Raw genomic sequence first — 13,286 nt, 5'->3', positions numbered from 1 at the left:
GGCTGATGGGTAAAGCTAAGGATGTAGTAAAAATCGCTTTGCGGAGCGACGAGTCGATAGATGTGGCGCAAGATCCTGAAGTCATATATGACATCCTTATAAGCTACTTTAGTGAGCCTTCATCGTCTCTTCCCCTAGCAGACTTTTACACCACTGTGCCCAGACATCAGGAAAACCCTGTAGACTACTGGATCAGGCTCAATAAGGCTGCTGATACAGCTGATGAGGGGTTACAACGTCAAGGACGGAAAATGGAAAACATCAGAGATGAGGTGGCTCGCATGTTCGTGAAACCTTGCCCAGATCCGGGCCTGTCATGCATTTTTAGATGTAAGCCAGTCGGGGGAATGGACGTCAAGGGACATTCAAGTGCGAATAAATGAGTTTCAGAGGGAATCGAGGGCTTCAGCGAAGTCTAGCGTACACGCAAACTTTAGGAGTCACCCTACCGCAGTCATGGCGGAGGAATCATGTCAGGTGCCAGGTGCCATGGCTCTGCCCGTAGCTGGGAGTCACTCTATTTGCTCTACTAGTCCCTCTCAGGTTCCATACTCGCCACAGTCTGCTGCTGCTTACCCTACATCAGCTCAATGTAAACCTCTAGTTCAACACGCCCAATCAGCACCTGTGGCACATAACAACCAAAGGGCGAAGACAGTGTTTTGAGCCGTATGATGGGTATGTTAGAAGAGGTACTGTTGAAGGTGGAACAGCGCGGTACAGCCTCACCTGTGCGTCAGCGGATAGGACATCAAAAATTGGACACGACCCCATGTAAAGTTTGTAATGAGAGAAGTCATTCTACTCTGTCACATTGCAAGTCTGATCATCTGTGCTTTAACTGTCTAGCTCCTGGCCACTCCAGACAGCGATGCCCGAACAGGTCTTCCTTGCGACTGAAGCCTGATCAGGGAAACTAGATGACCTGTATTTAGCGGGAGGCAGTACAGGTCTGGATGTATACTCCCACACAGATGTGATTGAAGCCATTGATTCAGTATGTGCAGACGACAACACGCATGTGAGTGGAAGTGAGGCTATTGTATATCAGAACACCACTATAGTTGGCCAAAACGACAGTTTGTTTTACACACCTGTGAGAGTCAGTGGAACGGTGACACTGGGTGCCATGTTAGATAGCGGTTCAATGGCATGTACAATGAATGAAGCTGCCGAACGCTCTCTCCTTGTTGCTGGTGCCATAAGTGAGACTGACAGACTCTCTTCAGATGTCACGTTAGTAGGAGTCGGGGGTCGGCGCGTCCGTCCAAAGTCAACCTTCAACGTTGAGATGGAAGTGTATGGCTGCAAAATTATTGTACCTACCTTGGTAGTAGAGGGACAGCATGACGAACTGATCCTAGGAACCAATGTTATTAAACACATTCTGCGGGAGTCAAAGAAATGTGGTGATTACTGGAGAGCTGTTTCCAAGCCATGCTGCTCGGACCCTGAAACAGAACAGTTTCTGTCCATGTTAGCTGGGTTAGACCGCTGGAGGGGAAATGAAATTCCGGATAATATAGGCACAGTAAAGTGTAACTCTGCCACATTGCTGGAGCCTGGGCGTGAATACCTTGTGTGGGGTAAACTGCCGAAGTCCAATGTGATGTCGCCGGGCAGTGCAGTTATGACTGAGCCTACATCATCTCGTTCGGCACCAAGGGGTATTATGGTCGCTAGAGTTGTGACACCACTGTGGGGAGATAGGTGGGTTCCGCTGAAAATCATGAACATTTCTGATGAAGCTGTCCAGCTGAGACGTAATGCAAAACTGGCAGACATCTATCCCTGTATGGCTCTAGAGGATTTTGAGTCAACTAGCTGTCTTCAGAGGACCCACTCACGTATTTCACCTGTTGACCCTGAGACACGTGACAGTTCAGCCAGGGAGAAGATTGCATCTGTTGGCCTTGATGACTTGGATTTGAGTCTCTGTGACGTGTCAGAAAAATGCAGAAATGAAATGGCTGATTTGGTCCTTCGTTATGAAGACACATTCTCACGTCATCACCTGGACTGTGGAAAGGCGGAGGGGTTTGTCCACAGGATCCATCTTACTGACCAGAGGCCATTCAGACTGCCATTCCGGCGGGTTCCACCAAGTCAGTACCAGAAGCTGAGACAAGTTTTGAATGAGATGGAGCAGAAGGAGATCATTCAGAAGTCGACCAGTGAGTATGCGTCTCCTATTGTGCTCGTTTGGAAAAAAACTGGAGAGCTCCGCCTATGCACAGACTTTCGTTGGCTGAACAAGAGGACTGTTAAAGACGCACACCCGCTTCCCCACCAAGCAGATTGTCTGGCTGCGCTCGGTGGTAATTCCTTGTTCAGTACAATGGATTTAACCTCCGGCTTTTACAATATGCCGTTGCATGAGGACAACAGAAAATACTCTGCATTCACCACACCCATGGGCCTGTATGAGTATTGTCGTCTGCCACAAGGCCTCTGCAACAGTCCGGGGAGTTTCATGCGTATGATGACTGCTATCTTTGGAGACCAGAACTTCCTCAGCCTGCTGTGTTACCTTGATGATGTGCTGGTGTTCGCACCTGATGAGGAGACAGCTTTGGGACGCTTAGAAACAGTGTTCAGTAGATTGCGTGAGCATAATCTAAAGTTGGCCCCTAGGAAATGTCACTTTTTGAGAAGCTCAGTGAAATTCCTGGGGCACATCATTGATGAACGAGGCGTATCTACGGACCCAAGAAAGTGTGTCTAGTATGTCCAAAGCAGACTTGATGGTGTTACTCCTTGCCAAAAACGCATTAGGTCCTTCTTAGGCATGCTGAATTATTATCAGCATTTCATCCCCGATTACTCTGCCCTTGCTCGACCTCTCTTCTCACTCTTAGCAGGTCATGGGGGGAAATCAAAGCATCGCAAAATAGGCAGGAGTTCCCCAGTTAATCGCAAGCTGAGCCCTTCTGATTGGACTGACGAGCATGACTCTGCTGTCGAACGCCTTAAAACATCTCTTGTGAATTCGGCTGTGTTAGCTCATCCGGATTTCAGCAGACCTTTTCAGCTGTCTACTGATGCTTCATTGGATGGTCTTGGAGCAGTTTTATCACAAGTCCAAGAGGGCGAGACAAGAGCTAGGCCAATAGCGTTTGCAAGCAAGTCCCTAACACGATCTCAGAGGAATTGTCCAGCTCATAGATTAGAGTTTTTAGCGCTTAAATGATCTATTTGCGATAAATTCAGTCATTGGTTGAAGGGTCATGACTTCACTGTATGGACTGATAATAATCCGCTTACGCATATAATGACCAAGCCTAAGTTGGATTGTTGCGAGCAGCGCTGGGTGTCCAAACTGGCGTGCTACTCCTTTGACATCAAGTATGTGCCAGGCCCGCGTAATGTGGTAGCTGATGCCCTTAGCCGCCAGCCGTTCGTTAGACCAAGTGTTGGCCTCAGGCTGCTCAACGAACCCTATGGCAAACTCCTCAGCGAAACCAAAAACATGTGTGGTAATGCGGTTGAAAAAGTGTTCAGATTGTCAACTGATACGACCACAGATACACAGTCCACACGTATGTGTTCTGAACAATACCATGTTCCGACCCTACACACCCACACGCAAACGGTGCATGTTTTGTCACAGACAGTTACTGCGGGTGAAGTTTCAGCAGTTCTGGAATCTCACACTGAATGGGAGTTAGGTGCTAGAACTCGTGCGTTAGAGATGGCGTGTCATCTGCCACAACACATCCCTGATATGGTGTATGACCTACCCGGTTACACAGACGGTGACCTACGTGATGCTCAACAGCAGGATAGAATTCTTTCACGGGTGCTATTTTATGTTGATAGGGGTCGTAGGCCCTCCAGGCGGGAGAGGTATAAGGAGCTGGCTGGTGTGTTGAGATTTCTAAAGCATTGGGAGAAGCTAGTGTTGCGCAATGGCATCTTATTCAGGGATTCTCATGACAAAGTTTTGAAGGCCAAACGTCATCGATATGTTGTGCCTGAGTCCCTCAGAGCTGTCGTGTTGAAGGGAGTTCATGAGAACGCCGGTCATCAGGGCCAGACCAGGACTCTCAGCATTGTTAGGCAGAGATTTTTTTGGTTGCACTTGGATAGAGACGTTAGGGATCATGTGCATCATTGCCATCGTTGTGTTGTAAGCAAGGTGCTGGAGCCTGATGGCAGGGCTCCATTGGAGAGTATCACCACCTCAAGACCACTTGAGCTTGTGTGTATTGACTTTTGGTCAGCTGAGGACTCGCGCAATAAATCTGTGGATGTTTTAGTTGTAACTGATCATTTCACCAGACTAGCTCAGGCTTTCGCTTGCAAGAATCAGTCAGCTAAACAAGTGGCTAGGACCCATATTTTAGGGACAAATATTTTTGTGTTTATGGGTTCCCTAAGAGGATCCATAGTGATCAGGGCCCTAATTTTGAGAGTGATCTGTTTGCTGAGCTCCTTAAGTTATCGGGCATTAGGAAATCGCACACAACCCCTTACCACCCTATGGGGAATGGTTCAGTTGAATGCTTCAATAGGACATTAGGCAATATGATAAGAGCTCTGCCTTCAGAGGAGAAGATCAGCTGGCCCAAACGATTACAGACACTGACGTTCATGTATAATTGCACAATTCATGAAACTACTGGCTATGCTCCATTTTACTTGATGTATGGCAGAATTCCCCGTCTTCCAGTGGATGTCCTGTTCCGGAATGTCTTAACTGACCATGATACATCAGACTATGACAAGTATGTGGCAGACCTCACTGAGGAACTCAAGAAAGCGATGTCACTTGCTCAGGAGCATGTGAGTAAAGAGCAGAACAGACAGGCTAGGCTGTATGACAAGAGAGTCAGAGGTGCTACACTTGAAGTTGGTGACCGAGTTCTCGTGGCCAATAAGAGAGAGAGAGGAAAACGTAAAGTTGCTGACAGATGGGAGTCGGTGGTCTACCGGTAAATGGAGATAATAAAATGGGTGGTTATTCCCACTATTAGGTAGATGGTTGTACTATTCTGATATGACTATGTGTAAAGGTATGTCTCTTTCTCAGTAGAAAGCACCTTCTTGTGTTCGGCAATGAGCGGAGGGTCACGGAGGATCACCTGAAACTAATCTTCAATTGAGTGTAACACTCTGCAGAGAAGTGTGTGGCAGGGAGCTCCCGGAACAATTGAGGAACAAACAACTCTCTTGGAAATAGGAGGAGTTTATTCACACAGGCAGGCTGTATCTCAAATGTTCAAAGATGAGAGGGCGCTCCTCTCATTTATACATACACAGACCATCCCTGTGCACGCAAGCAGCAGGGTGGGCTCAAGATTGCTATTCTAACATAGGTAATAAATTCTACCCTATATGGAAATGTTTATAATTTTACCTGTCCTGTATATGTCCTCATACAGAGCTAATTTTCCCTGTTTCATTTCTCCACATGGCTGCCCGCCTGCTTGAGGAATAATGAGATGAGGAGAGACAAGCGATCCATCCTGGCCGGCCACCTCCTGCCTAACCGGATGCCTACACCATGATGGACATTATTACATATTTTTCGGTCTAAATTGACATTATTGCATCTTTTACATTCTGTCTACATTCTGTCTAAATTGTTGTTGTTGTCATGGTGACCGGTGTCGGCCAGAGGAGAATGGGTTCCCCCCCTGAGTCTTGGTTCCTCTCAAGGTTTCTTCCTCATGCAAAAAACTAGGGAGTTTTTCCTTGCCACTGTCGCCTTTGGCTTGCTCACTGGGGGCTAGGACTCGGCACTTGTAAAGCTGCTTTGTGACAACAACTGTTGTAAAAAGCGCTATATAAATAAAATTTGATTGATTGATTGATTGAAATAACACCTTCTTCTCACAAGCAAGAAAATTCTGCAGACCGAGCATAATTCTTCTGCATGTCGCATAGTGGACAGGAAGCACAATACCTGAAAGGAAATGACTACTAAGACCTTTCACATACAGGGTGAAAGGACCTTTCACATACAGTGAGACAGGGGGGGTAAAATAAGGTGACAAGGGTCACAGAGAACATAGGAAAGGACACAATGTTCACAAGGTCTTGAGTACATGATGAGTATAAAAGACATAATATTCCTTCACTATGTTTTAAAATTTAAAAAGTTTAAAATTAAGTTAATTGTTCAGTTGTAATTTCTCTCTCTCTCTCTCTCTCTCTAGATTTTTACTAGACCCACTACATTTCATTTTATTGCATACTCAAGAATAAACACATACTGTTTGTAGTGTGCCTTTTTTGTTTCATGTTTTAAAACATTTAATTCAATTCAAAAATTGATTCAATTCAGATTTAATTTATTCCTGGAAATTTGTATGACTATGTAATGTTTACATGTCAGTTTTATTTACATGCTATTAAAGACTCATGTTTTGCAGTCACTGTCCATGTCCAATGTTAATGTTGAAACCAAACTCAAACTCACGGGGAGGCTCTTATTTCGTTCCTCAAGTGTATGTATAAATCCAGTGCTTGGAAGGAGTCATTTGGGAAAGACATCTGTGATTCTGCCATGGTAATATTGCAGAGCTCGTAAACATCAGGGTCACATGGTACTGTTGATCGAAATGTACAGTCACTCTTGCACAGGTGAAGGTCGGCTTCATCTACTGGAAACAGAAAGTTTTCAGTGCTGTACAGCTCTGGCATCAGGTACATGACATTTGGGCGCCCGCTAGGAACATTGTCGTTTTTGGATGGTCTGATAACATGTGAATTCCATACTGTCATGGTCTCATCAAGTTCATCCTACAATAGATAAAGAAGCAAAATAATTAACAAAAAGGAACACCACTTAGACATGGAGAGACTGAGCTTTACACTAATTACACAGTATAAACTTAATCATATTTTTTCTTTCTTAAAAGCTGTAACAAGCCTATGAGAACACTGTTATCATAAAATCATATGAATCACAAAAACTTCATTCTTTAGATAGAATAGAATCATAAAACTTCATTCTTTAGATTACAATTACATGTTCTATTTTAGCAATAGATAATGTTTATGGGCAGCAGGATGAGAGCAATTTATTTTATCATTAGCAATGAGTTTTCACATTGAACAAATATGTAAATCATAATTATTACCTGGATAATTCCCATGAAACAAAATTGAAGAACACTTTTATCCAGGAAACATCCATCAAACAGGCCATTGTCCTTAAGATCAGTGAACAAAGAGATAAAGAATTCCATTGATTCTCTTCTTAGGATTCCCCACCAACTCTATTCATTGATTGGCTGTGCTCGCCCCATCCAAGTAGCTGTCTATGGCATTTCCATCATTTCTGTTGCGGTGGAGAAACCTCTGAAAATCCCTGATTTGTACATTTTCTGTACCACGATCTAGCTCTAGCTATTCTAGGGCAACCTCTGAGTCTCTCTACAGCTTCCATGTAGTACCCTCCCACAATTTTTGGATTGCTGTTTGTAGTGAATGCATTCAACCAAATAATATTTCTAGAAAATCCATCAATGCATCCATTGATACAAATACCATAGTGCTTTAGTTTATCATAGGAATCAAAATGCCAGATGTAGTTTGGTCCTCTTGCAAAGTAGTTACGGCGATGGAGTCTCCGGGCTTTTCTGAGTTGAACTCCTCTTGGATCCAGAGCCTTTAGGATTAGCCAAACGTCTTCCTTCTTTACATGCAAACCATGTTCTTGACATTTGGCATGCATCCACCTGTAACCATGGAGCTGACCTGCACTTCTCAATTGTTGTTGAATAAACACGATAATATTGTCTATGTTGCTGTAGTTCTTTCGACGAAATAGACCCCTAGTCTTTAAAATGCATTTTAAATGTCTCTCAGTTATGATGTATCCATGACGACTGGCAATAATAAATGTTATGTCTTTATATTTTAGACCTAGCTGAAAGTACATTTCAATATGCTCACCAATATCCATGCAGCTTGGGCAAAACTGCAAAGTAGTGCTCATTCGAGTGCAAGAAAATGCTCACCACATAGTATCTGGTGCTCACCTGATAGTATCTGGTGCTCACCTGATAGTATCTGGTGCTCACCTGATAGTATCTGGTGCTCACCACATAGTATCTGGTGCTCACCTGATAGTATCTGGTGCTCACCACATAGTATCTGGTGCTCACCTTATAGTATCTGGTGCTCACCACATAGTATCTGGTGCTCACCTGATAGTGTCTGGTGCTCACCTGATAGTATCTGGTGCTCACCACATAGTATCTGGTGCTCACCTGATAGTATCTGGTGCTCACCTGATAGTATCTGGTGCTCACCACTTTTTTACCTGAAAAATAAATTACACCATGTCCCTTCAGGGGCTCCGTACCCTATCTCTCTCTCATAGGATTTTTGTAAAGCGTCCTTGGGTACTAGAAAGGCGCTATATAAGTTATTATTGTTATTATTATTATTATTTATTATTTCATAAGCTGTGGGCAGAATTAGAAATCAGCTAATTTACCTAACCTGTAGCTACCCTGCTTATTTACCACTTGCTGACACTACAGGGGTCCTGCATTGGGAAGCAGCTGATAAATATGATATTACAAACATATTCATTTAGTTACATTTGTTTTTCTAGTAGCTTGTGAAAAATTATTGTTTCCAAAATCATCTTTCAGGATTTTCTAATTACTCAACAACTTTATATTGGGAAATAATTTGTCACTTCTTTTAGTAATATCATTGGCCTATGAGTTTCGTAGGGCAAATTTTGGCCTTCCAGTTTATGATCAGTTAGGCTGTTATGCAGCACTCCTAGTGCATTTGGTATTAGTTTATTTGTTACAAATAAAAATAGCCAAAATATAAAGTCAAAAATAGCCAATGCTTTAAAAATGTCTCTTTAATTGGCTTACAGTTTACTACAGTTACCAGCAGTGTGTTAAATATCTGGTATTGACTAATTGCCTTACAATAATTAATTTTACTTTCGTATTGGATCCTATCACATTTTACTATTAATATTCTGCAAAACTGTTACAAGCTGCATAACATATACTTTTGCCTACAGCAGTCTGACAAATCAGCACAGCTTCTGATGAGATTCTCCTGATTTAAGCTTCCTAAATATAATTGTTGGTCCCAGTGCAGAAGTTTAACAACTACAATAGAGAAAGACTTTGCTTGGTCTCCTCTGGCAACACCCAAAATGTACTTGACCTGGTTTTCTGTAAAGCTACTTTAAAATAATGTCTGTTGTAATCCATAAAAAACATCTACAACACGTGACCTTCAGAATGGCAGAGGCATGGCACAGTCACGTGACCTTCAGGATGGTACTAGTTTCAATGGAACTGTAAAAGGGCATTTGACACAGAAAATCACTGACACCATTACCCTGGGGCCATGGTGCTGTCAGTGATCCAGGTATCTGCTGAATATCAGTGGCACACTGCATTACATTAGGTGCAGTACTAATTGTCAAGAGACTTCGTTTTGGTCCTTCCAACAACATGTTGGCAACCTTAACCAACTTCTTGATAAATTCTTGATAAATAAATAACTTGGCAAAGTGATTCTATTACATGGCAAAACTTAATGTCAGGTTTTTAAAACATACAGGTTCTCTTTCACAGTCATGCTGTTTCTTTTGTTGTTTTGTGTGTGTGCATATGTGCATTTGTGATCTTTGCTCAGTTACCATATCTGGAATTTTTAAGTTCCCATGCCCATAATCCCTGGAAGACAAACTCAGCTATGCCTCAGTAAATTCACATAGTTGGAATACACAGAGCAAAAATAAGGACAAAGTTTGCTCTCTGGCTTCCTTTTTAGAATCTGCCGGTTCCACAAAAACATGATTGTTGCCTCATTCCTCATCTCTGTCACACATAAGCAAAAGCAGTTGAATGCAGTACTCATTTTCGTTGGGTAATCTCACAGTAGTATAACCCTAATCTTATTACATCACCATACACACACACACACACACATATATATATATATATATATATATATATATATATATATATATATATATATATATATATATATATATATATAAAACATATATAGACAGAAAAATGACCCTCTGGTGTTGGGTTACCTAATGGGCCATGCCCAACCAAGGGACAAACGTCAGAACAGGACAACATGAAATACTGCCACTGCTGACAAGGGTGGCCGGCAGGGGGCCTCTGTAGTGTGACAGGCCTCCAAGTGGACTGTTTTACCCACCCCAGGTTCCTGGGGAGACCTCCCTTTCTTTCGGGGAGGTGTGGCATGAAGTGGAGTGCTCCAACCTTCCCAGGAATTGCTAGGGACCATGACCTGTTTTCCCAAGCACGAGGGGGAATCTCCGCCTTTGGCAGGAGCTCTTCAAACTGGAGCCCTCTGGTCCCCAAACATCAGTGGACTTCAGTCACCCCATAACATCAGGGGGCTCCTGCCTACTTAGGAGATCCCATAAGGTCCAGGAGTGCTGCTTTCCACCTTTTGGGAGAAAATCCTGCACATAAGAAGCACAAGCACACACATTAATTGTGTAGCAGACCTGGCCCTCTCAGCCACAGCTTACACAACACACATATATACATACAACCCTGACCACTTTACATGACCAGGGACCCCGCTAGTTCCTCCTCAAAATTTATTTACGTCAGGGCCCCCACTGTGTGGATTTACATTAAACATGCAGATGAACACTTACCAGGAGATATTACCACAAACAAAGGGTAAAGAAAAGGAGACTGGCAGCTTCGAAAAATTGGCTGGTTATTTTGTGAGAGCTAAAAAGAAGGAAGCGATCACGCCAATCTCAGAGAATATTGAGGATTTAATGAATAAAGTGCACCAATGCAAAACACGTGACATAATCCAAATGAAGGATACAACAACCAGCAGTCAACTGGTACAAAGATACAACATATAGATACATACAAATGGCCCTCAGGTGTCGGATTCCCTAATGGGCCACGCCCACCCGAGAGATGCACACAACGTCACAACAACAGGACAGCATGAAATACTGCCGTTGCTGACTGGGGTGGCCGGCAGGGGGCCTCTGTAGCGTGACAGCTCTAAAATGGATTATTTAATTCTAACTTATTGTCACGTTGAGGACCCCAGCCCCTCCCTTTTGGGCGTGTGTTTACGTCGTCTACGCCTCCTAGTCTGCGTCTGTGGATCTGCGTGGGTGCGGTTATATCTTGTGATCATCCGTCTCACCTGTGGCTCGTCTCGTAATCACGTGGCGTTTATGTGGTTTGTCTACTTAATGTGCGTTTGTGCAGTGTCCTGTGCTCATCGTTGTCTGAATCTACACGTTACCGTGTGTGTTAAGTGTTTCTACGTGCGCTTTGTGTGCTATTCGTGTGACGTTAATAAAAGTGACATCTGCTGCAACCGAGGACTCGTGTCTCGTCCTTCGCCCTGCCCGCACGTCACACTTGTTTAGCATATTAATACCATACTACTGCGATTGATTAACTCCCAGTCGATACATGGATGTTATTTAACATATAAATTATATACTTTTCTTCAAGACATCAGAAGCTTGCTGGCTATTTGGATGAACATACTGGAAAATACATGACAATATTATCTGTGCTTTTCAAAAGACTTAATTATTTGATATACACTGCTCAAAAAAATAAAGGGAACACTCAAATAACACATCCTAGATCTGAATGAATGAAATATTCTCATTGAATACTTTGTTCTGTACAAAGTTGAATGTGCTGACAACAAAATCACACAAAAATCATCAATGGAAATCAAATTTATTAGCCAATGGAGGCCTGGATTTGGAGCCACACACAAAATTAAAGTGGAAAAACACACTACAGGCTGATCCAACTTTTATGTAATGTCCTTAAAACAAGTCAAAATGAGGCTCAGTATTGTGTGTGGCCTCCACATGCCTGTATGACCTCCCTACAACGCCTGGGCATGCTCCTGATGAGGTGGCGGATGGTCTCCTGAGGGATCTCCTCCCAGACCTGGACTAAAGCATCCGCCAACTCCTGGACAGTCTGTGGTGCAACGTGACGTTGGTGGATGGAGCGAGACATGATGTCCCAGATGTGCTCAATCGGATTCAGGTCTGGGGAATGGTCGGGCCAGTCCATAGCTTCAATGCCTTCATCTTGCAGGAACTGCTGACACACTCCAGCCACATGAGGTCTAGCATTGTCCTGCATTAGGAGGAACCCAGGGCCAACCGCACCAACATATGGTCTCACAAGGGGTCTGAGGATCTCATCTCGGTACCTAATGGCAGTCAGGCTACCCCTGGTGAGCACATGGAGGGCTGTGCGGCCCTCCAAAGAAATGCCACCCCACACCATTACTGACCCACTGCCAAACCTGTCATGCTGAAGGATGTTGCAGGCAGCAGATCGCTCTCCACGGCGTCTCCAGACTCTGTCACGTCTGTCACGTGCTCAGTGTGAACCTGCTTTCATCTGTGAAGAGCACAAGGCGCCAGTGGCGAATTTGCCAATCCTGGTGTTCTGCGGCAAATGCCAAGCGTTCTGCACGGTGTTGGGCTGTAAGCACAACCCCCATCTGTGGACATCGGGCCCTCATACCATCCTCATGGAGTCGGTTTCTAACCGTTTGTGCAGACACATGCACATTTGTGGCCTGCTGGAGGTCATTTTGCAGGGCTCTGGCAGTGCTCCTCCTGTTCCTTCTTGCACATAGGCAGAGATAGCGGTCCTGCTGCTGGGTTGTTGCCCTCCTACGGCCTCCTCCACGTCTCCTGGTGTACTGGCCTGTCTCCTGGTAGCGCCTCCAGCTTCTGGACACTACGCTGACAGACACAGCAAACCTTCTTGCCACAGCTCACACTGATGTGCCATCCTGGATGAGCTGCACTACTTGAGCCACTTGTGTGGGTTGTAGAGTCTGTCTCATGCTACCACGAGTGTGAAAGGACTACCAACATTCAAAAGTGACCAAAACATCAGCCAGAAAGCATAGGTACTGAGAAGTGGTCTGTGGTCCCCACCTGCAGAACCACTCCTTTATAGGGGGGGGGTCTTGCTAATTGCCTCTCATTTCTACCTGTCGTCTATTCCATTTGCACAACAGCAGGTGAAATTGATTCATAATCAGTGTTGCTTCCTAACTGAACAGGTTGGTTTCACAGAAGTGTGGTTGACTTGGAGTTATATTGTGTTGTTTAAGTGTTTCCTTTATTTTTTTGAGCAGTGTATATAACATGTGACATACTGCAGAAAATTTTTTTTTTCAGTAATAATGCATTTTGGTTTTTACTGGGCCCACTTATAATATGACAAACTAGAAACCAAAGCATTTTCCATACCAAGTATACGTTTGTGTTTAGA

General features: G+C 43.9%; 1 protein-coding gene across 1 annotated transcript; it reads left to right on the top strand.

Annotated features, from left to right (window-relative positions):
- Positions 1 to 1,129: 1,129 nt before the first annotated feature.
- Positions 1,130 to 6,356, top strand: LOC143514750 (uncharacterized). Its single transcript, XM_077006321.1, has 2 exons — positions 1,130 to 4,934; positions 5,033 to 6,356. The coding sequence occupies exon 1, from the start codon at positions 1,130 to 1,132 to the stop codon at positions 2,723 to 2,725; it is 1,596 nt and encodes a 531-aa protein (XP_076862436.1). The 3' UTR covers positions 2,726 to 4,934; positions 5,033 to 6,356.
- Positions 6,357 to 13,286: the final 6,930 nt, after the last annotated feature.

The sequence above is a fragment of the Brachyhypopomus gauderio genome, chromosome 5, assembly GCF_052324685.1.
Source record: "Brachyhypopomus gauderio isolate BG-103 chromosome 5, BGAUD_0.2, whole genome shotgun sequence".
NCBI classification, from domain to species: Eukaryota; Metazoa; Chordata; class Actinopteri; order Gymnotiformes; family Hypopomidae; genus Brachyhypopomus; species Brachyhypopomus gauderio.
Note: the sequence above shows the minus strand (reverse complement) of the source record. Positions and strands in the feature narration are given on the sequence as shown.